This window comes from Leucopleurus acutus, assembly GCF_964270905.1.
Source record: "Leucopleurus acutus genome assembly, chromosome: 14".
NCBI classification, from domain to species: Eukaryota; Metazoa; Chordata; class Mammalia; order Artiodactyla; family Delphinidae; genus Leucopleurus; species Leucopleurus acutus.
In genome coordinates this window covers 33,355,161-33,380,550 of record NC_139156.1, presented here as the reverse complement: position 1 = coordinate 33,380,550, position 25,390 = coordinate 33,355,161, and the positions used below count along the sequence as shown (strand labels likewise).

The following is a 25,390-nucleotide window of genomic DNA, read 5'->3' as shown; positions in this document are numbered from 1 at the left end:
CGTCTTTCACTCCAAAATCTAGAAAGAATGTGAAAGGAGAGTTCAAGTCTTTAGACCGAGGTCCCCGCAGCCCCAGGCAGCATCATGCATTTTCTTATCATACATACATGCACTGTCGTTGGAGAAGCCATTTTGCTGAGTGCTGTTGACATACTGCTTAAGCACTGGAATTGGAAGGTAATTGTTGAAATGGCCACGTAGGAACGTCTGTGTTATCTGGCTGGCACTTAGCAATTTGTCCCCAGTGCTTATTTCCTGCTTTACTTGTGGTGGTGCTGAGCCCATCTGTTAAGAGCTCCCAGGGTCACTACAGGGTAGTGGTGTGAGTTTCCGCGAGCCCAAAACTGTCACTTGAAGCCATATTCTACGGCTCCCATCAACAGCACAGTGTTGACCCATTCCCTCAATTTACCAATAGAAGGCTTGACTTGAGTTAGTGGTAACAGGTATTCATTACACACACATCACACGTACATGTAACACATGCATATCACCTGCATGCATATATATTACATGCATGCACGTGTATTACATGTATGTGTAATCTGGGACATCAGCAAGCTTGTCATTGGCTCTTCCAAAGCTCAACTTTGCTCATTTGACTTTGCACAGATGAGTGCTATATTCCCCAATGAAGAGGTGGTATCAGATTTGTAGAGGCAATTCCAAATAGCCTTTCTTATCAACACAGTACACCTCCAGTAGCTGTTAGGAGAGCAGCTGAGTGAAAGTTATTTATAGTACATGAGAATGACCGATACTACCTTCCTCAGCCCTGCTAAGCTGCAACTTAAAATATGATGTAAACTCAACTTTCACAATGTGTCGCTACAGTAGCCTCATCTGTTAACTACTGTTAAGAAATGAATGAGATTGGGGCACAGACTGGCTTTATTCTTCTTCTTGAGCCTCCATACCTGGGGCTACTGAGTATACAGAAAGCCCAAAGAAGAGCTGATTCACAACGGGAGGCAGGAAAGCTGGAGGCTGATTACAGAGCAGGATTTAAACTGGCTTTTTCCAGAGTTGTTGTGAAAATGTACGTAAAAGATCTTAAGTAGATTATACTTAGCTTCGTCCTAGGCTACTACTGTTTTATTGGGAATATTTGGCGTTGTTTATGAAGTGAACACAGTGGTTTTGCCTATTTGCTATTGTCATTTCTGACTGTGGAGGATTCTCAGGGAATAGAATCAAACACACTGCTATGCAGTGCTGGCTGCAGAGCCCACATTTAGTATGGTCCAATTGTTAGTGAGTTTAATGCAGTGGGAAGAAAGCGGATTTCTTTAAAGGCACTGTTTATGGACATAACACATTAAAGTGCAATCATGTGCACTTTTCGGCCAGTTTGCACATTAAAACATGCTGTGAAAGTCCATCGTGAATGCCAACAGAAACGGGGAGATAGCTGATGTTTTCTTTTTTCTGGGCTGGGAACTTTTTTTTTCCCTCTCCTTCTTGTCGAGCTGGCCAGAATGGTTTTAACATAGGGTCCTGAATGAGCATTTCCACCAGTTTCTTGATTTGGAAAACCACAGTGAATATAAAAGTCGGGGATATCCCATACACTGACAAATCGGGTCATTAAAAACCCATGACACTTCTGTTTCATGTAGGGGAAAAAGCTAGTGTGCTACACGCATCCATCTTCTGAACGTTGTGGCGCTGTGTATTTGCTCCTGAAATTTCTCATTCTTGCAAATGATATCATTCAGACTGTCCACACTAAAGGTCCTCAGACCTGCCTGCACATTAGAATCACTTGGGGAGATTTTAAAATTTACTGTTGTCTAGATCCCTCTCCCTCGTGGAGAGTGGAGCACAGGTCTGAGTATATTTTAAGTATCCTGGGTGACTGAGGGTAGAGGACATGAGTCCACACAATGTCACCGTAGAGGACGTGAGTCCACACAGTGTAAGATTCAGGTTTTTTACTGTGATAGCTGGTTTGTTATTTTATTTTAGTTGCACTGAATGGTTGTTTGACTGAATTCACCTAATGCTTAGATGCCTGGAAGATAAAACTGACATCATCCAATGATCAGTTCTGAAGCCTACCTTTGATGCCAGTAATGGTTTGGTGTCTTCTATTTCAATAACGACATCCCGGCAGGGTGGGGTAGACAAAAAGGAGGCTGCAAGACAATTTCATAATCTAAGATGCTTACAAAAATACAGTGGTGAACATTCTACTCCAAGTTCAAGTTCAACAGCCACACAGTGGAAGGTTGAGTTTGCTCCTGGATGAGACTTACTAAATGGAGAAGACCACGTCTGAATGTAGAAAAATAACCCAATTCATTGCTTTTCCCAAAATATGATACAGTTTTAGACATTTTAAAGGGGATTTTATGGCCCACTTTTTTTCTTTTATCTTAGACAATTAGCCCAATCCTGTACACAGGAAATGCTGAAAAAAAATTGTGTCAACACATGTCTTTAGAGGATGTAGGAGTGAGGTCGGGGCAATGGGGGCTGGGGGGAGCTACACCAAAGGAGCTTCCTTTTCATGGAATCTGTTCTAAGACACAGAAAAGCAAATCAGGGTGAAGAGTTGCACATTTCAGGGCTGAAGTTGCAGTGGCTCATTCAGCGTGGCTCTCACAGTGTACACAGAGGGAAAAGGCACACATCCTGGCTTTAAATAATTCCCAGAATATTTGTGGCTCTGGGTGGTGAGGTTAGAGCAAGGGCTCAGGAGCAGCCCCTGGGCTCACCAGGTTCAGTTCCGCTGAAGGGGGTGCTGAAGCCTCAGCCTGGGGCTGGGTGGGATGAGAGGTACAGCTACCCTTTATGGAAGAAGGCATCAGGCAGCCAGACATTCAACAGGAGGGCAGAACTCAGACAGAACAAACTCTGCCAAGCCAAAAGAACTTTGTGTTTAACCCAGCATTTGATGTATAGGACATAAAGGAGGGAAAACACATTTTTTAGGCGCCTACCATGTGCCAGGCAGTGGGCTAACCTGTTTACATACATGATCTCATTTAACCCCTCAAAAACCCTGTAGATATGTGTGGCATTATACCCATTATAGAGGTTAAAAAACAAACAAACTGAGGCTAAGAGAAAGCAAGTCACTTGCTTCCAGTTAAACAATCACAAGTGAAAGTAAGTAATCTAGGTCTGTCTGACCCCAAAGCTTGTGTTTTAACAATCATACCAGAGCCCAGAGCAAAGTAGGCCCTTAGTAAATGTCAGAGAAATGATCAGCGGAACACCGGGGAAGCAGAGGGGACTGACATTTATTGAGCATCTATGATACGCCAGTTGCTATGCTGTTGCTAGGTGGCACCCCCAGATCTATCAGAAGTCTCTAGGCTTCCAAGATAGCTCCCCTCCAACTCCCAACAACTGCAGCAACACAGAACAGGACAGCCAGGTGGGAAGGCATGCTGGAACACGACTGCATGCAAGTTCCTTCCTATATTATCATCTCTCCACTTTACAATCCTCATGTACACAAAGCCTCGGGCACACGAGGAAAGTTATTCTGTGCGCTTCCAACGTTAGGCCAACCAAGTCCATTCCTCAACTCTTACCTCAGTTTGGTTTTAAGAAACTATCAGATTGATCTAAAATAACAGGTTCTGGCCTTGGGAACACTGTGCTCCCCATACACCTTAAGGAGTTTCCTCTTCAGGGGCTTTCTGAAGCCTTGACCTCACTTCACACTAACTACAAAGAATCATGAACCAGGAGACCTCTGCCTAACCCTGACCCATAGACACAAGTAGGTCTACACAAGCGATTCTGCGGCCAGAGAAAATCTGCAGCATTTGTACCTTCCTCATGATTTCACATATTTGTGTCAAAGAACTTTCTCTCATGAAAGCAATAGGAAAAACACTAGGAAAACAGTTTCTCTCCATTAAGTAACCCCAGATAAAAGAATGCCTGCAGTTACATTAATCCTTGATGTTATAAAAATGTTGCTGTTTCAGGCACCATCAACTCAGCACAAAAATGCTTTCCATGGGAAATGTATGGATCAACACATGTAGGGTTTCGCTCAAGTGTGACTGTGAATTTTTTTTTCTCTCTTCTCTGAATCAGGGATACAGGATGCTCAGACCCACATAGCAGATGAGCTTCAGAGGCTCTGTAAAATCAATACCAAACCGTATGGAAGATTAAATAGAACTGGTTAGCAGAACAGCTCTCAAATAGAAGACATCTGTTTCAGTTTGAAGGCTACCAACGATCAGATGAATGGGTGTCAATTCTCCACTGGGCTTAATCGTACGAGCCTAGGGGCTCTGGGATCTTGTTCACGGATGGGACCCAGTCCCCAGCCCCTAACAGTCTCTGCCACACGATAAATTAAAAAACAAGTAATTCTTGAATAAACAAGAGCAAAATGCTATTCATTAGTTATTATTTAGTATAGAACCCAAAAGTAAGTATTATACTCTGCTCTATCACTTATTAATTATGTGACCCAAGGCCAGCAATTTAAACTCCAGCAGGTGTCATTTTTTCTTTGATAGATAACAATGAAATCATATTTTTCAAATTATATCACAACAATGTTGTGATGCATTAATGAGGCAGGACAATAGATGGAAAGCAATTTAAAATAAAAATCCCCCACTCCTTCAGTGCTTACGGAGGGGCCGCTGTATTTCCCCATCAAAATATTTATCACAGGACTTCCCTGGTGGCGCAGTGGTTAAGGATCAGCCTGCCAATGCAGGGGACACGAGTTCGATCCCTGGTCCGGGAAGATCCCACATGCCACAGAGCAACTAAGCCCGTGTGCACAACTACTGAGCCTGCACTCTAGAGCCCGCAAGCCACAACTACTGAGCCCACGTGCCACAACTACTGAAGCCTGCACACGCCTAGAGCCCGTGCTCTGCAACAAGAGAAGCCACTGCAATGAGAAGCCGACGCACCGCAACGAAGAGTAGCCCCCACTCGCTGCAACTACAGAAAGCCCGCGCGCAGCAATGAAGGCCCAATGCAGCCAAAAATAAATAAATTTATTTTTAAAAAAACTTATCACAGGGGCTTCCCTGGTGGCTCAGTGGTTGAGAGTCCACCTCCCGATGCAGGGGACACAGGTTTGTGCCCCGGTCTGGGAAGATCCCACATGCTGCAGAGCGGCTGGGCCCGTGAGCCATGGCCGCTGGGCCTGCGCGTCCGGAACCTGTGCTGCGCAATGGGAGAGGCCACAACAGTGAGAGGCCCGAGTACCGCAAAAAAAAAAAAAAAAAAAAAAAAATTATCACAGCAAACTGCAATCGCCCATTGTCTTGCCTCCTCTGCTGGATGATACAAAAAAGCATGTTCATCCAGGAGCAGGACAATTCAGAAAGTAATAGCTTGAGCATTGGGTCCCCTCAAACAAGGCCAGGATTCAAGGGTAGCTCTGCCACTTACTAACTCTATTACCTTGGGAAAGTTACATAGCGTGCTGTAAATCAAAGTGTTTCCTCATCTGCAAAATCTGGACAATGAGTAGTTACTTTGAGAGTTTGTAAAGATTAAATCAACTCAACATGAAAAGTCCCAAGATGCTATTTAGAGACTTGCATTTACCTTTTAGCTGTGGCACGATGTCCTCCTTTCCTGCATAAGGGTCGCAGCGAAAGCGGTCCAGGCGGTCAATGGTGCACTGGCCCACAACGGGCTTGCGCCCAAACTGCCGGTGGTCGATGACCTTGATCACCAGCGGAGGCATGTACAGCTCCTCCTTAGGCAAGAACTGGGGGTCACAGAGGTAGGTGTCACTTTTCTGTTTGAGACCTGACAAGGGCAGCTTTGCCAATTAACTCCCCCAAAGGGACCAACCCAGGCTCTTTCTGCCCATTTGGTGTAGCCCCTGGGACCCACAGCGAGCAGTTCAGTAATGTACATGCCAAGCAAGCAGCCTGGAGCTGAAGGGCCTGAGCTCCGAGCCAGGATCAAACCCTGGCTCTGCCACTGACAGCTGCAGGATCTTAGGGAACTCTTCTCTGTCCCAGTGATCTCCTTAATAAGAGTAGGGGTGCTGGATTAATATATGTGAAGTGCTTGGCACTGTACCTTAGCACCTGGCTCTGCTCTGTAACAGGATGTGAAATCAGCATTTAGCTAGAATTAGTTAAAATTTAGATCGAGATAAAACTGAACCTTCACGGGAGATAACTGTAGCTTGAGAGTCTTTCAGCCCTGGAAGTTCAATGCCAAAATGGGATGCTCATTTTTCCTCCATGCCTCCTGGTTCCCCTATATGGAATTTGGTAGCCTTGGTGACATTGTCTGATTGGGGAATCACAGGCTGCTCTCGGGTCTGCCTGGTGCGTGGTTCAGATGATTTCCACCTTCGTCTTCACACAGGAATAGAAGCTGGGATCAACTGAGTGGTTTTCCTCACCTCTGCTGACTGAGGCTAGATTCCAGGCTAGAGCTTGGGAGGTGGGGAAGGGGCTGGGGACGGAACAATGATGGGTAGAGTGACCCAGGGGATCACTCTGGGATTCTGGCTCGGAGCTTCCAGGTGGCGCTCATCTGTAGCATTGTGAGGGGAAAAGTATTGGCTTTGAAGTTGGAGGGACCTTAAGTCCAAACTCTGGCCACCCACTTGCTAGCTGGGTCCCCTTGTGTAAATCACTTAACATCTCAGTTTCCTCCAAAGCACACATAAGAGGGGTGAAAATGCCTGCCCTGCAGGGTTGAAGACTTAATGCAGGGAGTGTGAATGCAGACAGCACCGAGCTCTGTGTAGCTACCGCTGCAATCTTGACAGTCACTGCAGCGCAGCACACGGGGCCTGGCACTCACTACAGAACTTGCATAAGGTGGCTCCCCTCTCCAGGCCTCAGCTGCCTCATCTGTAATTGGAGAAGTTAAGCTCCAAGACCCTACAGTTCAAGAGTGGTGTGCTGGAGACCCCAAGGGCAGAAAAATGACTGGGCTGGGGAAAGAAATGGGAAGGTTCTGGACCTTCCATCCCATTAAACTGAAGAAATGCCTTTATTTCTTAACGCTTTGTATAGTAGAGTAAAAAATAAAGATTTTTCTTTTTAAAAAGCTAAGGATTTAACTGCTTTCAAAACGGAAAGACGGGGCTTCCCTGGTGGCGCAGTGGTTGAGAGTCCGCCTGCTGATGCAGGGGACACGGGTTCGTGCCCCGGTCCGGGAAGATCCCACATGCCGCGGAGCGGCTGGGCCCGTGAGCCATGGCTGCTGAGCCTGCGCGTCCGGAGCCTGTGCTCCGCAGCGGGAGAGGCCACGGCAGTGAGAGGCCCGCGTACCGCAAAAAAGAAACCAAAACAAAACAGAAAGACGGAGTAACCTCTTCTTGCTCCAAAGTATTATAGGGTCTATGATGGAGGCCTGTGAACCAGATCTGAGGCTGCTGCCTTTCTAATAACCAGAGGGTGACTTTGATGGAACAAAGTGGCACCAACCCAGGGACACGTGGAGGCAGGGCACAGTCATGGGCTCTTAGGACATGGCCCCATCACCCCGCAGCTGCCCTTCCCCAGCCAGCCAGTCGCTATCCAGAGGGTTCTGGTCCATGTACACCTTCAGGGCCCTGGGGGTTAATATTCCGCTCTTGGGGGATTGACCAAGAGCCTGTTACAGAGAGCTGACTAGATGGAAAGTTTACTGGAGAAATATATTAGTATTGCTCGTAGATACTTCTGTGTCACTGGGGTTGTTTGAAGCTTTAAGAAACCATCACTACAGTGTGAGAATCTAAGGGGGAAAAGTCACTGACATGCTGTCTGCAAGGCAGGGTTTTTCTATTTGTTGTCAGACTGGAAATATATAAACTACAGACTTTGGAAATATATATATATAAGATGTGTGTGATTTGTATATATTCATTTTCAAGTACAAATCAGCTATTCAACAGACATGAACTATTACAGAGTCTCGATACAGTACCACTTTCATGAAGAGAACAGAACTTGGGAAGTTGGGCGTCTTCTTCAGGTTTTTGATCACCACTGATTCTACCCTTTCCCCTCCGCACTCCACAATGAGACTGGGGGAGGTGACAGAAGCCATCTGGTAGTTTTTCATATTTCTTAAGCCCCAAGCTAGAATCTAAGGAAACAATGTAAAGAGAAGGGAAGGAAACCCAACATATTAAAAATAATATTCAAAAGGAAAAATCCTGTGTTAATAACTGGTAAATTCTTTAAGATTGACTTGTACAGATTTGCCTCAAATCTCTGAGAATGTCACTCGAGAAAACCTGGAGGTCATACAGAGAAAGCGGTTTTGCCCATTTACCTCTCCTACCTGAGCTGCTGAAAAGCAGAGGGATAAGAGCGCAGGGATCCAATCCCGGCTGCGCCACATCACAGCCCTGAGAACTCTGGCCAGTTAGTAACCTCTCTGTCTCATCTGCAGACGGGGCTGAGAGCATTACCTATCATGGGCTATTCTGAGGATCAAGTGTAAACTTCTTAACACAGTGACTGACATGCAGGCACTAAGTAAAAAAATAAGAGCTGTTGTTTAAAGTCATCTGCCTCAGTCTTAGCAAGACCCCAAGAACAGAAATCTCCAGGTAACAGGTGCTTGACTGGACAGAGGGAGAGCCCTCAATAGTAAGCAGGACGCTGTCCATCAGGCTCCTTCCGTCTGTATCTGCTCTGTCTGACATGTCAGCATTTCTCATTCCTCCCTTCCCTCCCTATACCTCCCTCTGAGGTCCCCTTTTCTCTGCACATAAAGACACACTGCTCTGAGTCCGTCTCCTCTCTCCCAGTTCTCCAGTTGACACAGGAAACTTAGAAATCCACTGGCTCCCAGTAAATGGGAATTCTAGATTCCCTCAGGAATGTCGGGACTGACTTGTTTTTATTGCTTTGACAAGCATTCTATTTCCATGAATATTTCAATTTTTTAGACAAATTCTATAGGAAATTGGAGACAGCAAGAGAAGATGCAGCAAGATTCCATTCCTAGGTGAAAGATTCCATTTCTATAGCCACATCCCTTTGAGTCAATCAGTAAAACAAAGTGAGCAGCATACCTCAACAGCAGTGAGCTGAACCACAGGCCTGATGCCCTGGGGGACCATGTACAGACTTGGTGCCCTTTGTGAGGGAAGAATGGGAAGGTTGGAGCCATCCTGTGAAACAAACATGGAAATGTCAATGCCTCCCTTTAGTTCAAGTAACTAGTGCCTGGAGTTGTTAACAAGTGTTTTGATTGGCTACTCTGAAAAAAATAGATGAGTGAGAACTCAGTAAGTACCTTGTGCCTCAGGATCAGCTCTGCAGTGACAAGGACATCCCCACAGCTTTTGTCTCCATTCATTACCGGGTACCAGAGAAGTTTGGGTGTGATGTCCATTTCTGAGTTTAGTTTCACCAGAGGCGAGCACATGCTTCGTCCTAAAAACTCATCTTTGCCCTAGAGAAACAAGAAATCCTTAAATTCCCCGACAAACATCCCTATAAACCTCCATCATTCCCCAGCCATCTCAGAAATTCTCAATTACCTACCACTTGGTCATTGTCAAAAAGTTCAATGACAACCTTGGGTGGGTTCTGTAGGACTGTTTGGGGTTCCCCATAAATTTCAATTTCATCAAATATAATCGTTTGGTCCCAGGTAGGATTCAGGGTTGAGTGGATGATCTCGGTGGTTTTACTTCGATGAAGGAAGGAGACATGAGCATATGGATCTAAAACAGAAAAAAAAGAATAACCATGGCTGAAGTCTGACATGGTAAAACCATGGCCATGGCTGAAGTCTGAAATGGTAAAACTCCTGGAAGAGAATATAGGGGTAGGCTCCTTGACACTGGCTTGGCTACGGTTTTTTGAATTTGACACCAAAAGCAAAGGCAGCAAAAGCAAAAATAAACAAGGGGGACAACATCAAACTAAAAAAGGTTCTGTGCAGCAAAGTAAACCACCGAAGAAATGAAAGCCAACCTATAGATGAATAAAGAAAAAAATATAGATACACACTATGAAATATAATTCAGCTTTAAAAAAGAAGGAAATGTTGCCATTTGTGACAACATGGAGGAACCTAGAGGGCATTATGCTAAGTGAAATAAGCCAGAGAAACACAAATACTACATGGTATCACTTATATGTGAAACAAACAAAAAAAGTCGAACTCATAGAAACAGGCAGTAGAATGGTGCCCTCAGGGTGCCTGGGGGCAGGGGAAATGGAGAGAAGTTAGTGAAAGGGTATAAATTTCACCTACAAGATGAATAAGGTCTGAGGATCTAATGTATAACATGGTGACTGCAGCTAACACTGTATTGCATAATTGAAATTTGCTAAGAAAGTAGAACTTAAGTGTTCTCACACACTCACAAAACAGGTAAGTATGAGAGACGATGAATGTTGTGGAAATCCTTCCACAATGTGTACATGTATCAAATCACCACGTTGTACACTTTAAATATATTACAACTACATTGTCAACTATATCTCAATAAAGCTGAAAAAAGATAAGAAAAAAAAAAGAAGTACTCCATTTCTCCTCCATGCTAAATAATTTCACCAAACCTTTTTGCAATTGCTTGGGAGCTGTCCTGTCTGAGCAATACCCTGCTGTCTAACTTGAAGCTTTTGCATAAGCTAAAAGGGTGCTTGGCTTTTAGCATTGCAGCATCTTATGAATGGGATTCCTTGCTTTTGTCCTGATGATGTATCTTTTATCTCAAACTGCAAGGAATGTGCTTAGAGTTTTATGCAACTTTGGTCGAGAAATTAACTTTGACTTTCAATGATTGAGTGCCCCCTGGTGGTGAATATTCAAAAATGTCTTCAAAAACCATTTTGGAGATGTGTATTACAGAGATAACCTTGAATCTGCTTTAATTTGTGAGAAAAGGAAACCATTCACATATGTTGGTTAATATTAGTGCTCGGAACATACCTCACAATTGATGTAAGCATGCTGGAGTGTCAGGTAACTGCTCTTAGAGCTGTTTCCATAGAAGCCCCAGGGAAGCTCTGATGGCCTTCAGGTCCTGACGTAGAATGCTCCCCCTATAGCCCAGGAACTGTTCATGGTCCCACTAGCAACAGCACAAATCCCCCAGCAGCAAGGGCCCAGAACCTTCCTCTTAGAACCGGTCCAAAGGCAACAAAAGCAGCTGGGGTGTCAGTGTGAGGGGTGATGAAGCCTCATGGTTTGATGGTGCTGGGAATTGGGGAGCAGGCAGCAGAGGAGGTCAAGATGGACTCCAAAGTAGGGGAATGGGTGATCTGGTGATCTTTTTGTCAACTTAAGAGAGCTACAAAAAATATATATATATATTGGGCTTCCCTGGTGGCGCAGTGGTTGAGAATCTGCCTGCTAATGCAGGGGACACGGGTTCGAGCCCTGGTCTGGGAGGATCCCACATGCCACGGAGCAACTGGGCCCGTGTGCCACAACTACTGAGCCTGCACGTCTGGAGCCTGTGCTCCACAACAAGAGAGGTCGCCACAGTGAGAGGCCCGCGCATTGCGATGAAGAGTGGCCCCCGCTTGCCACAACTAGAGAAAGCCCTCGCACAGAAACGAAGACGCAACATAGCAAAAATAAATTAATTAATAAACTCCTACCCGCAACATCTAAAAAAAAAAAATATATATATATATATATATATATATATAAAAAGGTGAGGACTTACCAATTAACCCAAGAGCCCAGGGGTAAAAACACAGCTATAAACAGAAAGCAGAAACTGCTTTTCTTAAGGTGTTTTTCTAATCACTTAATCAATTAATGATTAGTAGTAGTAAAAGACCATGAATCTTCTCCAGCACTCAGCAACCATGCTTAGCATACTCAGCGAGTATCTAATGACGGAGCAACTGACTTCATGCGTATCAAACTACTCTCAGTACAGAAAGGCTTTTTGTTGTTGTGAGAAATAACTCAAAGCATCCACTTGATGAAAAGTAGAATCAAGCTAGCCTGCTGTGTAATAACATGTGAGATGGAGACGTTTTCCCTTTACCTGAAAAGCTATCCTTGTCTAGAGCCATGAGGTTTCTGGCTTGGTAGATATAGCAACGCAGATGGTAAAGGTAGACTCCTAAAAACAACAGGATGGAGGTTACTTACAAGAAACAGAACACTGTATTTCTATTGGGAGATAATATATGTTTCAGATAAATGGGTTACCCAAATCTATTTCCCCACGGTAAAGAACACATATACAGTGGTGATGACATGTCTTCCCAAATTAATTCTGTCTCCTGCAAAATGAAACTTATTTAAAAAGTACTACAGGAAGCTCAATGCAAGTGTGTCAATCACGAGAACATACTCCTGGTGTAAACGACCTGGATTTAGGGTACTGCTTGTCATCGCCGACCTTTAAAATGACACTTGGTCTCTAGGAGTTATAGAAATAGGGCTTTCCAGACCATTTCAGCACCAGATCTAGGAAACGGTTATCTGCTAAACGTTTCTTTGATATTTCAAAGACTTTATACTCCTTATCATTATTATATTAATGCATACACGACCCTCCCCACTATGCTGCCACCCCTCCCTGCCCCTGCAAACACACATAATTTGAGAGGCAGGGGAGCATTTTGATTCATTACACAGATTCTGGGAACCAGACTACTTGAGTTCAAATCTTGTCTGTAGTGCTTACAAGCTATAAGATCTTGGTCAAGTTATTTAATCTTTCTGCACTTGGTTTCCTCCTGTAAAATTGGGGCCAGTAATAGTACTTACCTTCTAGGGTAGCTATAAGAATTAAATGAGTTAATATATGTAGAGTGCCTGGCACATGCTAAGACTTATATGAGTATTTGCTATTATTATTACAGAGTAGGCCTGCTTCCAAAATTCCTGAAGGTTATCATTGAAACCAACCTTAACTTTTTGAACATTTTTTCCAATTAGAATAATCTTTTGCGGGAGCTTAATAGGTAGCATGAGTACATATCAGACAGATTATGTTGAAATCAATGATTTGACCACCCTCTACCCCAAATATAATTTTGAAAACTGTATTTTAAAAAATCATCTCCATCAAGTGATGAAAATAAAAGTCACATTTGCATAAAGGGATTTTTATCTATCACATTTGGTGAATTCAAAGAGTTTCCTTGAGATGAACGTCACAGAAGTGAAAAACACAAATACATGTTTAAAACTTACTGTCAAAATTACAGGAAACAATGGGAGTGTTTGCTCCAAACACAGCAGTGGCGCTGTGTTTCTGTTTTTCTACACTCTTTTCATCTCCATCCTCGGTAGTATCTGCACCCTAAAATAAGAGTCAGGAAAACCAATTAACAATGCCTAAAAACAAACGAAGAGGTAAGAATTACAAACAAATGGAATGGTCGCTTTTAAAAGAGATTTTCTTCATCCAATCACTCCATTTTTTTTTTTTTTTTTTTTTTTTTTTTTGTGGTACGTGGGCCTCTCACTGTTGTGGCCTCTCCTGTTGCGGAGCACAGGCTCCAGACGCGCAGGCTCAGCGGCCATGGCTCACGGGCCCAGCCGCTCCGCGGCATGTGGGATCTTCCCGGACCGGGGCACGAACCCGCGTCCCCTGCAACAGCAGGTGGACTCTCAACCACTGCGCCACCAGGGAAGCCCCAATCACTCCATTTTTAAACGATGAATAAAGCCCAGGACAGCGACGGAGCAGGAAGTCGAAGCCAGCCTTTCTACCCACCAAGGCCAGGTTTACCAAACCCTGCCCGTGAAAGGAAAAAAAAAAAAAAAAAAAAAAAAGGAGGAGCATAAAGGATACATAAGTGGATTAAGAGGAAGGGAGGAGGAAAAAGAGCAGTGGAAGAAGAACAGAGAAGGGTCACTGTGTAGAAATATAAAAGTAGGTTGTGTCCAAACACAAATTTCTAAAAATGGTCCCTGACTACCACATTGTTTTAAATCAACCATGACCACTTTCTTATTCATTCCTTCCACCTTTGTGCTTTTTTCTTCTCTGCCTTTTTATTGTGCTTCCACATGAATTGTTCTCCAATATTGTAAGCATCCTTCTGTTTTCCTTCCCCTCACATCTGCATATTTAACTTTGTTTGTTGAACAGTTGTAGTTTCCAAAGTATGATCCAAAGGGATGTTAACAGATGTCACCTGAAGCAAAGGTTTTGGAACAGATATACTTGGAAAAGGCTAGATGAAACAATATTAAACATGCTTCTTAGAACCTTTCATATGTAAATGGTCTATTCATTCTACAAAATTATTGAGCACCTAGGATGTGCAGCTTTCTCCCAAATTATGTGCAGTCTTACAGTATTGGAGTCAATGGTATTATATCCAACACTCATGTATTTTCCCTCTGCGAATATGACTTGAATTTTGGCTATTTATTACTTACAAGGGCACCTTCAAGTTTAAAGATGGCAGCTGCGCCATGCGTCTCCGAAGGAGCCATTTTTCTCCTCCAGCATCTGCGGCGAAAGGTATCTGAACTACGCTGTTTCCAGTGAAATTTCCAGCCAATTAAAGAAGCGTATTCCCAGCCCTCCTGGTCTTTATATTCTTCCATGGCCTAAAACAGAAGTAAAACATTTAATGATAATAATCATAATAACAATATTCCTTATATTGATAAAGCAGATTATGTGGTCCATCAACAAATACGTACTGAAAACCTACTCTGTGCCAAAGTACTGCGCTAGGAGCCAGGGATACAACAAAGAACAAAATAGACAGGCTCTCTGCCGTTGCAGAGCTGATGGACTGGGGGGGTAGAGAGAGATAAGCAGGCAAGTAAAGTGAAATGAGATGAAATGAAATGAGTGGTGGCTGTACCATCAGGAGGGGCACCTTATTCAGACTTGGTAGCGGGGGTTGGGGGCGGCATGAGGGAATGGGTAAAGCAAATGGATTCTTTTCCAAATTGCTTTCTATTTCCTCACTTCATTAGCTCATAAGAACATTGCCATTATGATATAGTTTGGAAAATATTATGATGTCCATTTTATATAGAGAGGGAAAAAAACGATACCACCCTCCCTAGGGTCTAAGTGTCTTGTCTAAGGTAATAGCTTCTATAGCTAATAAGTAAATCAGGGTATATTACTTCTGTAATAACTACTATCTAACGACGATAGCACTTTTAATCTTAAAAACTATATATAATTATTTCAGTTTTCAGTGTTTCTTTTCAATTCATTCAGGACCTCTAAGTGTGGTATTGGGTTAAGAGCTGAGGAAGCAGTGAAGAAAAAGACAGATTCCTTGCCCTCCTGTAGCTGACATTTCAGTGGTGGAAATTTTACGTAAATATCTTAAAAGTATGACTAGATTTAGTAGATGTAAAATAATACTGAATAATATTTATGATCTCAGAAATAAGAGTTCCACGTAGGGGTTATTTCTTTCAACTTTAAATAAACAGAAAACCCAGGTCAAGGACAATCTTATAATTGACCTTCTGGCAGTATTACTAGTGACACCAAAGTATTTTATGCAGCCAGGAGTGAGGCAGGTTAGGGAGCATGATCTAAGTCTCAACAATACTCTTTGGTAGAATAGAACTGGGCCATGTTTCTGGTCTTCTGACTGGTGGCTCAGTGTTCTTTCCACTTCACCTCAGTGCTCTCATGTGGAAGGAGGGAGTCAAGTGCCTCTAGCAACTTCTCACCCTATCCGGATAAGGATGATTCCAAAACAAATATTCATTCATTAGCTCATTCATTCTACTCTATTATTTATTAGGAACAAGGTCCGGAGCTTTGGAACCTTAGAAGTACCAAAAAGCTCACTATCTAATAAAAAGACACTTCATGAAATCTACTACGAGTCAGGCACTTTTTGGAATAGAAAGAGGTCGTATTTGGAATGACCTTAGCCTGGGTTCAAACACTCTATCACTTACTAGACACATGGCCTAAAGCAAATCCATTTAACCTCTGTGAACATTATCTGTAAGATGAGGATAAAAATGCAGATTTTGTGGATTGGAGATGATGTATATTCAGGACCTACCATCACAAAAAGCACACAGAACATACCACTTATGATTGTTATGAGTATACTTTTTCCACTCAATTTATTATTATTCCATTTAAGCCTATAATACCCTAATTAGATGCATATTATATCCATTTTGCAGATGAGAAAGGAAATGAAGCCAGGATTTGAAGCCTCAGGTGTCTTGTTCCAAGTCCTGAGCTATTGCCACTACTACATTATGCTACCAAAATAATTTGTTTCTACTACTGCCTCTCGAGTGGTTCTCATTATTTAGCCTGCTTCAGAATCACCTGGAAGACTTACTGAAACACGGAATGCTGGGCTCCACCCCCAAAGTTCCTAAATCAGCAGGTCTGGGGCGGGGATACACTTTTATAACCCTTGAGCAGGGCATCAGGCCCTTGACAGGCAAATGGTTCCTGTAGAAGTCGCCGAGTTAACCGTGGTTCTGCGTGGTCTGGAAGGCGGAGCCCCCAGCTCCCTCCCATTGCTCCTCTTACCTTTGCAGTACTTGAAGTGGTTTGTGTTAAATCTCTCTTGCGTTTTCGGACCAGCCTTCGGCGTCTATGAGTATGATACATTTTTTCTGCTGCAACCCAGGATTTGGGCTTATTATCAGGAGGAATGATAATTCCATACTCCCAGCCTGGAACAGAGTTTGTGAATGGTTATCCAAAAGAGATGCACTTGCCAGATTGCCAAATAAAGTTCCAGGAGTCATTCGGTCACTGTCTGCCCCCCAACATTCTCCACTGTCATGACTGAACGCCACTGCTCCTATCACTTTGCTGCCATCAGCCAAACTGAATACAGCCCTATTTCCCTGGATCCCTCTTCAAGAAGCTTCCTTTGTGGCCCTGGGGTTCTCCTCCATGTTTCTACTTCCAGTCACTCATGGTAATTGAGTGCATCTAAGAGTAAAGCACAATGCAAGAGGCATTTGGGGACAGTGATGAAGGGCGTGGCCTGTGTAGTCAACAGCCTGGCTTCAAATCCCTGCATCACCACATGGGGGCTGTTTACTTTTAAAGTTTCTTGCAAGTTAGTAAACCTGCTGATGGTCCAATTTCCCCAGCAGAAAGGTAAAATATACCTTTTCCAAAAGAATTAATCAAAATAATGCATGCAAAGCACTAGGACCATGATTAGCATATAGTTTGCACTCAAAAAACATTAACTATTATTAAAAGGCCTGGTGTGTGCATCAAGATCATCAAGAAACTTATAATTGGGCTTCCCTGGTGGCACAGTGGTTGAGAGTCTGCCTGCCAATGCAGGGGACACGGGTTCGAGCCCTGGTCTGGGAAGATCCCACATGCCGCGGAGCAACTAGCCCTGTGAGCCACAATTACTGAGCTTGCGCGTCTGGAGCCTGTGCTCCGCAACAAGAGAGGCCGCGATAGTGAGAGGCCCGCACATCGCGATGAAGAGTGGCCCCCGCTTGCTGCAACTAGAGAAAGCCCTCGCACGGAAACGGAGACCCAACACAGCCCAAATAAATAAATAAATAAATAAATAAAAGGCAAAATTCCTAAAAAAATTTAAAAAAAAAGAAACTTATAATCTATTTGAAACCTTCCTTATCAATGCTAGTTCTTTCGTGTGTACTATTCCCTCTTGTAAGAAATTTAAAAGTCAAATTTTCTCTCTTGATAATTCTAAATGTTCTAGTTCATTTAACTTTAGATTACTATTTGTAGAAAAGGATAAATATCGGACTTCCCTGGTGGCGCAGTGGTTAAGAATCTGCCTGCCAATGCAGGGGACATGGGTTCAAGCCCCGGTCTGGGAAGATCCCACATGCTGCAGAGCAACTAAGTCCGTGCGCCACAACTACTGACTGAGCCTGCGCTCTAGAGCCTGCGAGCCACAACTACTGAGCCCGCATGCCACAACTACTGAAGCTCGTGAGCCTGGAGCCCGTGCTCCACAACAAGAGAAGCCACGGCAATGAGAAGCCCGTGCACCGCAACAAAGAGTAGCCCCCGCTCACAGCAACTAGAGAAAGCCCACGCGCAGCAATGAAGACCCAACGCAGCCAAAATAAATAAATAAAGTTTAAAAAGAAAAGGATAAATATCATTACCAGAAGCTATGTCAATAATCTGCATTACTGCTGAGTAGGGTGACTTTTAAGGCATTTTGCAGTTCTTCTTTCTGAGCTAGGGGGCCCCTGAGTGTGATGTTCCCAGGGAGGGTATGTCATGGTTAGACTAGAGAAGCTCCAAACTCCAGTCCCCTCCCAAATTCTCATTGGATCCCCGGCATCTCAAAGTCCAGCCACCCGGCATCCCGTTACCTTGTATCTTTCATTCTTGACAGCCCCCCACCCTGCACCTGTCCAAGTACTTGCTTGTCCTTCAGATTCTGCGTCTGAATAGTCACAGGAAACACCACCTGACCTGGTCATCTTAGACGAAGGGGCGTGAGACTCCTCCCTCCCAAGGAAACTTGACTTTAACCAAGGCATTGCTGGAGAGCCCCTGGTCAGGTAATAGGTCTGAAATGTTACCTCTCTCATCCACTGCACGATTAATGTCATAGACCCATGCATCATCTTCCCATTCCCAACCTGGAGGGCAAGTGAGCTCGCTGGGTGATGCTGTTTTATCACCGTTCTTAAAAAAAAAAAAGAAGAGAAAGAAGCCATAGTGTGTTAAATAAGATGCAAAGGTGAGATAGAATTCCTCACACTTAACTATAGACTCACTCATTTCAATACCATCATACACATCAATCTTTCTCAGAAAAAGCCGTAATCTTTATTTATACACAATTGCTAAACAATAACTAGATTTTTAAAGAATACTTTCTGCTTCCACTATTAGGGAATATGTTATGTTAAACCACGGGAAATTGTTTTTGTAGGTCAAAAATGATCAAATGTAAGCTATTTCATATGGTTCAACTTAATATTATGAAATGACGCAACTCTTTATGAGGGGTTATACTGCAGAGAACCCATCAGAGATGGATAAAGCATGAAAAACACATGTCTTCAAGAATGGGGTAATGCTACAGGAGGTTGTAGATGCTAATCATGTAAGACTGAGCAAAGTTTACTTGAAATATTGACTTAAGTTCTGCATTAAAACTAGAGTTATGAAAAAAGTTCATAGTAAAGGAAATAAACGAGGTCCGTAAACATAGAAAAATAGTCAGCTTCACTTTAAGAGTGTGAAAACTGAAATAACAACAGGATACCATCTATTCATGTACTGACAAAGATTAACAAGTGGGAGGGTGAGTGTCTAGAAAAACAGCCCCCTATGCTATTGCTAGAAATATAAATTTGTACAACCTCTTTGAAAGTAGTTTGCCAATATTTGTCAAAATTTCAGATGCATTGAAACCTTGACCAAGCCAACAGATGCCTCTCCTACAAAGTTTCATAAGTGAATAAGAATGTATGTATAGGGATATTCATTGTCACATTGTTTATAAAAAAACAAAGGCTGGGGGGAAAACCCCTAAATATCCAAAAGGAGAGGATTAGTTAAATAAATTATAGAGGGGTACATATAATAAAACACTCTGTAGGAATTTTTTAAATGGCTCATAGATCTATATGTATTGATATCAAAAGATGTCCAAGATATATTACGTGAAAAATACAGAACTGTGCATACAACACAATTCTATTCAGGTGGGGGAAAAAAGAAGCTATATATTTGTATAGGAACAGAAGACTGCTATCAGTGGTTCAGTGGTTATCTCTGGGGGTGGGGGTGCGATATGGATCAGGGAGAAGAATTACTTTTAATTTCCTTTTATGCTGTTTGACTATTCTAAAGACATAAGCATTCAATTTGTTATGATTTTAAAAACTAGTTCCATAATAAATATAGTAAAAAAAATTTCACAACCCAGACTTTACCATGTACCAACATGTAGTTAAATAGGCCTCATGTCTTTCCTATAGGAATTAATTACAGATGCGCTTTGGAGGCTCCAGTTATAAAGGGAAGGGTTTAGGACATGAGATGGGGCAGAAGAGACCGGGCAGCCCCGTCTTGTGGTTGGTGATCCAGCGATGGTTTCTCCGAGCTCTCGCAGAAGGGCTTATCCCCCAGAGCTGAAGCTGCACTCACCGCATCTGTGTAGGTGTCCTCTGCTGGCTTCCACTCGCCGCGGGGGTAGCGACTCTCGTTCTGATACAATTCATCTGTGAACTCTGTGTGACCCGCATCCGCCTCGGTCAGCAAGCTGAGGGACAGGAGGCTCACGTTACCAAAGGAGAAACATTACCAAAGGTGGTCACCGACCACCCCATCTATTTCCAATGGTGGGGAGACATCTATACCCTGGGGGTGGCCCCGGTTCCCTCCTCACCCTACCCCTTTGGGTTCTCCACTCCAAACTCTTCTTTGTACTAATAGCTTTTGACATTCCTTTGAAGAGGGGCCGCCGGAACAATGAGCCCTAAATTACAGAGAACTTCTCAAATCAGCAGAGTTGCTCCTGCCCAGTAATTAGGGTGGGGACTGGGTAAACAGCATTGTGGGCAGCTTCCTCTAGGGACCAGGCTTCTGTTTCTGTGTCAGGTCCAGGGCCATTCAGCATTTTCTCAGCAAGACTCTTGGCTAACAGTTCAAAAGAATAAAGAGTCATTTTCCCTCTTTCCACCTATTTTAAAAAATGGAATGGAGACGGTCTCCTGGGGCCTAGTGTGGAAACTTTTACTCATGGCTTGCTTGGTCTACGTAACACAAACTGAAGGGAGGAGTTTACATTTTCTGGATAGTTCCTAGGTAGGGATGACAGCCAAACCAGGTCATTTAAGACTCCAAAGTCCATTTGGGCACTTGAGAAATCCATACTGACTCCCTGCCATGCCAATTTTCCTCTTGGATTTGGAACTATTTTGACAACCCAGAGAAGAAAGTACAGAGGGTCCAACTTTGACTTAAGTCTTCTGCCAGGTATCCACTCAAGTGAGGTTTCTTTTTTCCTTTTACTGTCTCTACATCTTTCCCCTGCTGTATCCTCCCCTAGAATCAAGCACTGGAAAGAAATCAGAAAACAGAAAGTTCCCACCCTTTGTATCAATTGGGCTTGTCCATCACTTCTCTGGGCCCCAGAGAAGGAGAACAGAACTGGCTGCCACCTCTGGGGTCCCATCCAGCTCCGACAGGCTCTGACCTGCTTTTCCAGTGCCAATTCCCCTGGCCTTTCCCTGTCCTCACTAACCTTCCTTCCTTCTTTCCAGTTCAAATCCCATTTCCCTTCCCCTCACCAGCAACCCCAACTCCAACCAAAGCAAGCTGTCATGGGTTAAAAGCAATCATGTTCAGACATCTTAACAGACCAGACCCAAAACACTTCTTTCCCTCCTTCCCTAATCCTGTGTCATTATGGGAAACAAATGTGGACAGAGAGAGCAAACTCCAGTTTAAGGTCTTAAAATCCAACTTCACAAGCTTGTTTCCTCCAAACACAAGTACACTGTCCCGAGCTGGAGAAAAGAAGGCATTCTGGTTCCAGTGCTTTTGGCAACACGTAGAAACCAGGCTTTGGTTTCCTCCAGACTCCAGGGGACACATGCTTGCCCCCTGTACTGTTTCTTTCTTCCTGTTTAATAATAGCCTTTGACATATAATTCACATACCATACAATTCATCCACTTAAATTATGCCCTCTACTGTTTCCTGCAGACATTGCAGCATAACAGTTGAGAGCTGGTTTTGGTGCCCAGGCTAGATTTGGGTTCTAGCCCTGTCTACACCACTCACCCACAGTCTGTGTGCCTTTGGACAAGTGACTTAATCCCTCTAAGGTCTCAGTTTCATCTGTAAAGTGGAGATACTGTTTTTTGTTGGGAGATAATTCTTTGTGAGTCTAAACACAGGCTCCATGACCTTTGTTACAGACTATCTTCTCAAGGATGTTTATATGAGGAACAACCTCAGAAGACATAGTGTTTCTCTCCAGAGCAAAGGGCCAGCATGCTCACTACCTACCCATTATAAAGGATTCAGGAGCCCCAAGCTCAGGGTTCCTTTCCTATTATACAATCCACTTCACGTGCAAGTGTCACCTGGCCCTCTTTGTGTCGCCCTGTGGGAACTGGGGCTTGGAGAACAGGAGCAAATGTTGATACTCTGGTACTACTATTTGCTGTGGGCAATAGAGTCCTTTGTCTCTGCTTTAGGAGCCTTGTGTCTCCCGCCAACATCCACGAAACTGTGGCAGGTGACCTTGCTAGCTTGCAAGTAGGATAAAAATCTCAGACTCTTCATGATTTTTGACACTACCTATCTTGCAGGACTGCAATCCAGATTCAGCAAGATAATGCATATGTTTAGCCCACTGCTTCACACATTCCCATGTAATGAGTTCTCAATAATGTTAGTACCAGGTGCTTTTTATACTTTTTTGTTTTATTATGGGACACTGACGACATGTCTCAAGTTTCTGTGAGTTTCTGTGGACTCACTTCTGCTCAGTGGGTGTGACGTAAATATGATCAAGAATGACGATGGAGAAGATTCACTTAGCAATTTCTAAGGAAAGACTTCATTACCATCCTTTTTTCTCAGAAAATGAAAAACTTACCTTTTTTCAGGATCAACTATCCAGTCTCCTTCCCATTCCCAGCCTTTTGGAGGCAAAAAGAATTCCCTCTTGAGTTTTATTTTTCCCGTGACATCAGAAAATTTATGACGACCCACTAATCCAGAAGTGCCCCATTTTCCAAACATAAGAGCTTGATTTTCATACTATTAAAAAGAAATTGGAGAAACATCATCAGGGAGCAAGAAATAAAGCCAACACATAAATTTTCAAGTCCATCTAGGACCTAGGCTAAACAATGAGGAAAATGGAAAAGCTTTATATTCAGAAGGTATGGGCCTAAGTTGCCCTGTTGCTGATTATGCAACTTCGGTAAATCATTCATCTTTCTGAGACTCAGTGTTCTCATCTGTAAACTGAGGATAATACTACCTTTCTCATAGGGTTGTTCTGAAGTTCAAATGTACAAATGATTGTGAAAGTGCTTTGTAAACACTGATATATCATGCTAGTTGTTTCTACCATTTTTTTCAATGGCTCCAAACAGTGCTCCAAACCTAATCTTTTAGATACCTACAAAAGTCCTCAATTTATGAACATGTAGTCTTCTAAAACTTTATTTATAAGTCTGCTGCCGAGAACTTGGGCACATTTCCCCGCAGAAACAATATTATAATTAATGGTACATTTCCTGGGCAGCACAAAGGACCCATCTGAAACATGAAGGTCCTTTAGCACCCAGCTTTTATGTGGCCTAAAAATTCTGAACCTTCATCCCCTCTGGAGTATGGTGAATAGACCAAGACCTTTCTGGAAGCAGGTTTTGCGGCAATGGCAGACCCAGGTTTACAGGGCATTCCTTTCTAAGACAGAATTTATAAAATCTACAATGGTCTGTTTTTCACTATGTCAATCATAAAGAGGGTTGAGGTTTGCCAGTGGTGACAGTCTCTGTTTGGGTCCAAGCTGATATCTTTGTTTGTCTGCTGATGAGCTCACTGAGAAGACGATTTGCATAAGCAGCAGGGGAGTTTTTGGCTGAAGGATGATGGAAGAAGTTTGGGCAGGGGCCTGATGAGGAAACTGGAGGTCTCTGAGGTGCTTCACGTGTGCTAATGGTCCCGCCCCACAGCTGCTAGTTAAAGGCCTCAAAGCCACATGAGGCTCCCATCTCCACTGCTGCTGCTGCCCTCTTGTCCATGCCAAGGTCCTCACCTGGATGATACTACGGCCACGCTGGCTTCCGAGTAGAAGTGGCAGGAACTGCTCCTCCACTCTGTGTCCTTGTCACTTGGAAACCAAAGAAGCCATGCATGTGCCCCCAAGTCTCACAGCCCCTTGTGCCTAAAGCTCAGAGCAATATCTAAGACAGCACTAGTGAGACCTCCAGAAATTTGGTGTGGGGGTGGGGGGAATTTTTGTGGAGAACTGAGGTCTGGTATCAGCCCAGGAAGGCAAGAAGCAGTGAAATTTCCATTACTGTCATTAACGTGCCCCTTCTGGTACTCAGAGGCTGTTAGAATTTGGAGAAACTAGAGTCACGCAAAACAACTAAAATGGGTGGATCATTTCTACACCTGTTGAAACTAGAGTTCACTCTGTGCAAGGAAGGATCTGGAAGCGGGAAACAGAGGAAGGGTTGTTCCTTGCTCAGTGCTAGCTTCTCTGGGCCCCAGCCACAGAGCTGTAGGGCAGGTGGATGCCAAGAAATCCCACAGGAGGGCAGGAGCAAGCCCCTCCCACATGTGCTCCGATGCCCCCTCCACAGCACCCAGATGACTGACCATCAACATCTGTGACTCAGGGCCTCCCCTGAGGCCTCCAGCCCACCCTCTATTTCTCTCCAGTCACACTTCAAAGCTTGCATCCTAAGGACTTTGTGTGTGTTTCCCATGGGTTTCACTGCTTCTCAAAGTGGACCGCAATGCCCCGTACCCACCCACATTGCAGGTGCTAATCCCTAACTCAGCTACAGAATCACAGTCCTCGGGGTAGGATTCTTTTTAACAAGACACCCGGTTTTATTATTGTGATAGATTTTGAGATCCTTGAGGACCGGGCTTGGCTGCTTCATCATCTTCAGCCTCTGCCTCTGTGCCCGACATAAAGCCACCACTCCCTAAAAGCTTGGATGGGTGGATGGATGAATTCTGTCACCATTTATTTATTTAACAAATATTTATAGGAGCCTACTATGTGCCAGGCACTGTTAAATTAAAAAAAAGCAAAACTAAAAGATGGCCATGGGTTTTCTTGCCCAGTAAGCACATCAGAACCACAGTCCTAAACCAGTGGTCAGGCATCGCGGTGGGCAGCAGAAACACAATTACAAATTAGCTAGAATGAAGACAGTCTTCTCCGCAATTATTTGAGCATGAAGGCCTATCTGTAAAAGAATGGAGCTCATCTGAAAATTGTCAGAAGAGACCCACTGAATATATCTAATAAATTTACATCAATAAGTACTTTCAGCAAAAAAAATCCAACTAACGCCACTTTTAGCTATAAAAGTTTGTGAAAATTATTTTCATTGGTTTAACGCTAATGAGATTTCTAATTAGCCAAATGGATTTTTAACTCAGTGAAGGATTTACAAATTATCTCTATTGTTTTTCAAGTATCCAGGCAGCATTTTCTTTGCCCTTGGGCAAACCCCTCTGAGGCTTCCCCAACTGAGGATGGAGTCTTCTGTGGTTTAAAGACTCCATACACTTTGCTGTAGAGTAAAAATTAACACAATATTGTAACTCAACTATATTTTCAATTAAAAAAAAAAACCACTCCAGACCCCAAGCACGCTTCTCAAGGTCGGCACCTCTCAAGCGTCCTCACTCCTGGGTTGCTTGTGTGTGAATCACTCTGGGGTGTCCCAATGTAGACCTCCAGTCAATCTTTCCCTACCCACTTCGTTAAGGGCCCTTGAATGTGGGGTTTTAGGTAGCGATTATGGTGGTGGCTGGTTTGACATCTGAATATTTTCCCTTAGG

At 43.6% G+C, this 25,390-nt stretch overlaps 1 protein-coding gene across 2 annotated transcripts in view; it reads right to left on the bottom strand.

The window, feature by feature from the left end:
• The window catches only part of MYOF (myoferlin), a 155,881-nt gene that overhangs the window by 31,949 nt on the left and 98,542 nt on the right, over positions 1–25,390 (bottom strand). For both annotated transcript variants that reach the window (XM_082854950.1, XM_082854951.1), the window contains 13 exons: positions 22,446–22,609; positions 19,982–20,096; positions 18,403–18,508; positions 16,391–16,536; positions 14,287–14,460; positions 13,090–13,198; positions 11,930–12,007; positions 9,459–9,640; positions 9,208–9,366; positions 8,984–9,082; positions 7,885–8,046; positions 5,548–5,713; positions 2,062–2,138 (listed from right to left, as the gene is read on the bottom strand). In XM_082854950.1, coding sequence (XP_082711076.1) covers positions 2,062–2,138; positions 5,548–5,713; positions 7,885–8,046; positions 8,984–9,082; positions 9,208–9,366; positions 9,459–9,640; positions 11,930–12,007; positions 13,090–13,198; positions 14,287–14,460; positions 16,391–16,536; positions 18,403–18,508; positions 19,982–20,096; positions 22,446–22,609 — 1,737 coding nt within the window. The remainder of the gene's footprint in view (positions 1–2,061; positions 2,139–5,547; positions 5,714–7,884; positions 8,047–8,983; positions 9,083–9,207; positions 9,367–9,458; positions 9,641–11,929; positions 12,008–13,089; positions 13,199–14,286; positions 14,461–16,390; positions 16,537–18,402; positions 18,509–19,981; positions 20,097–22,445; positions 22,610–25,390) is intronic.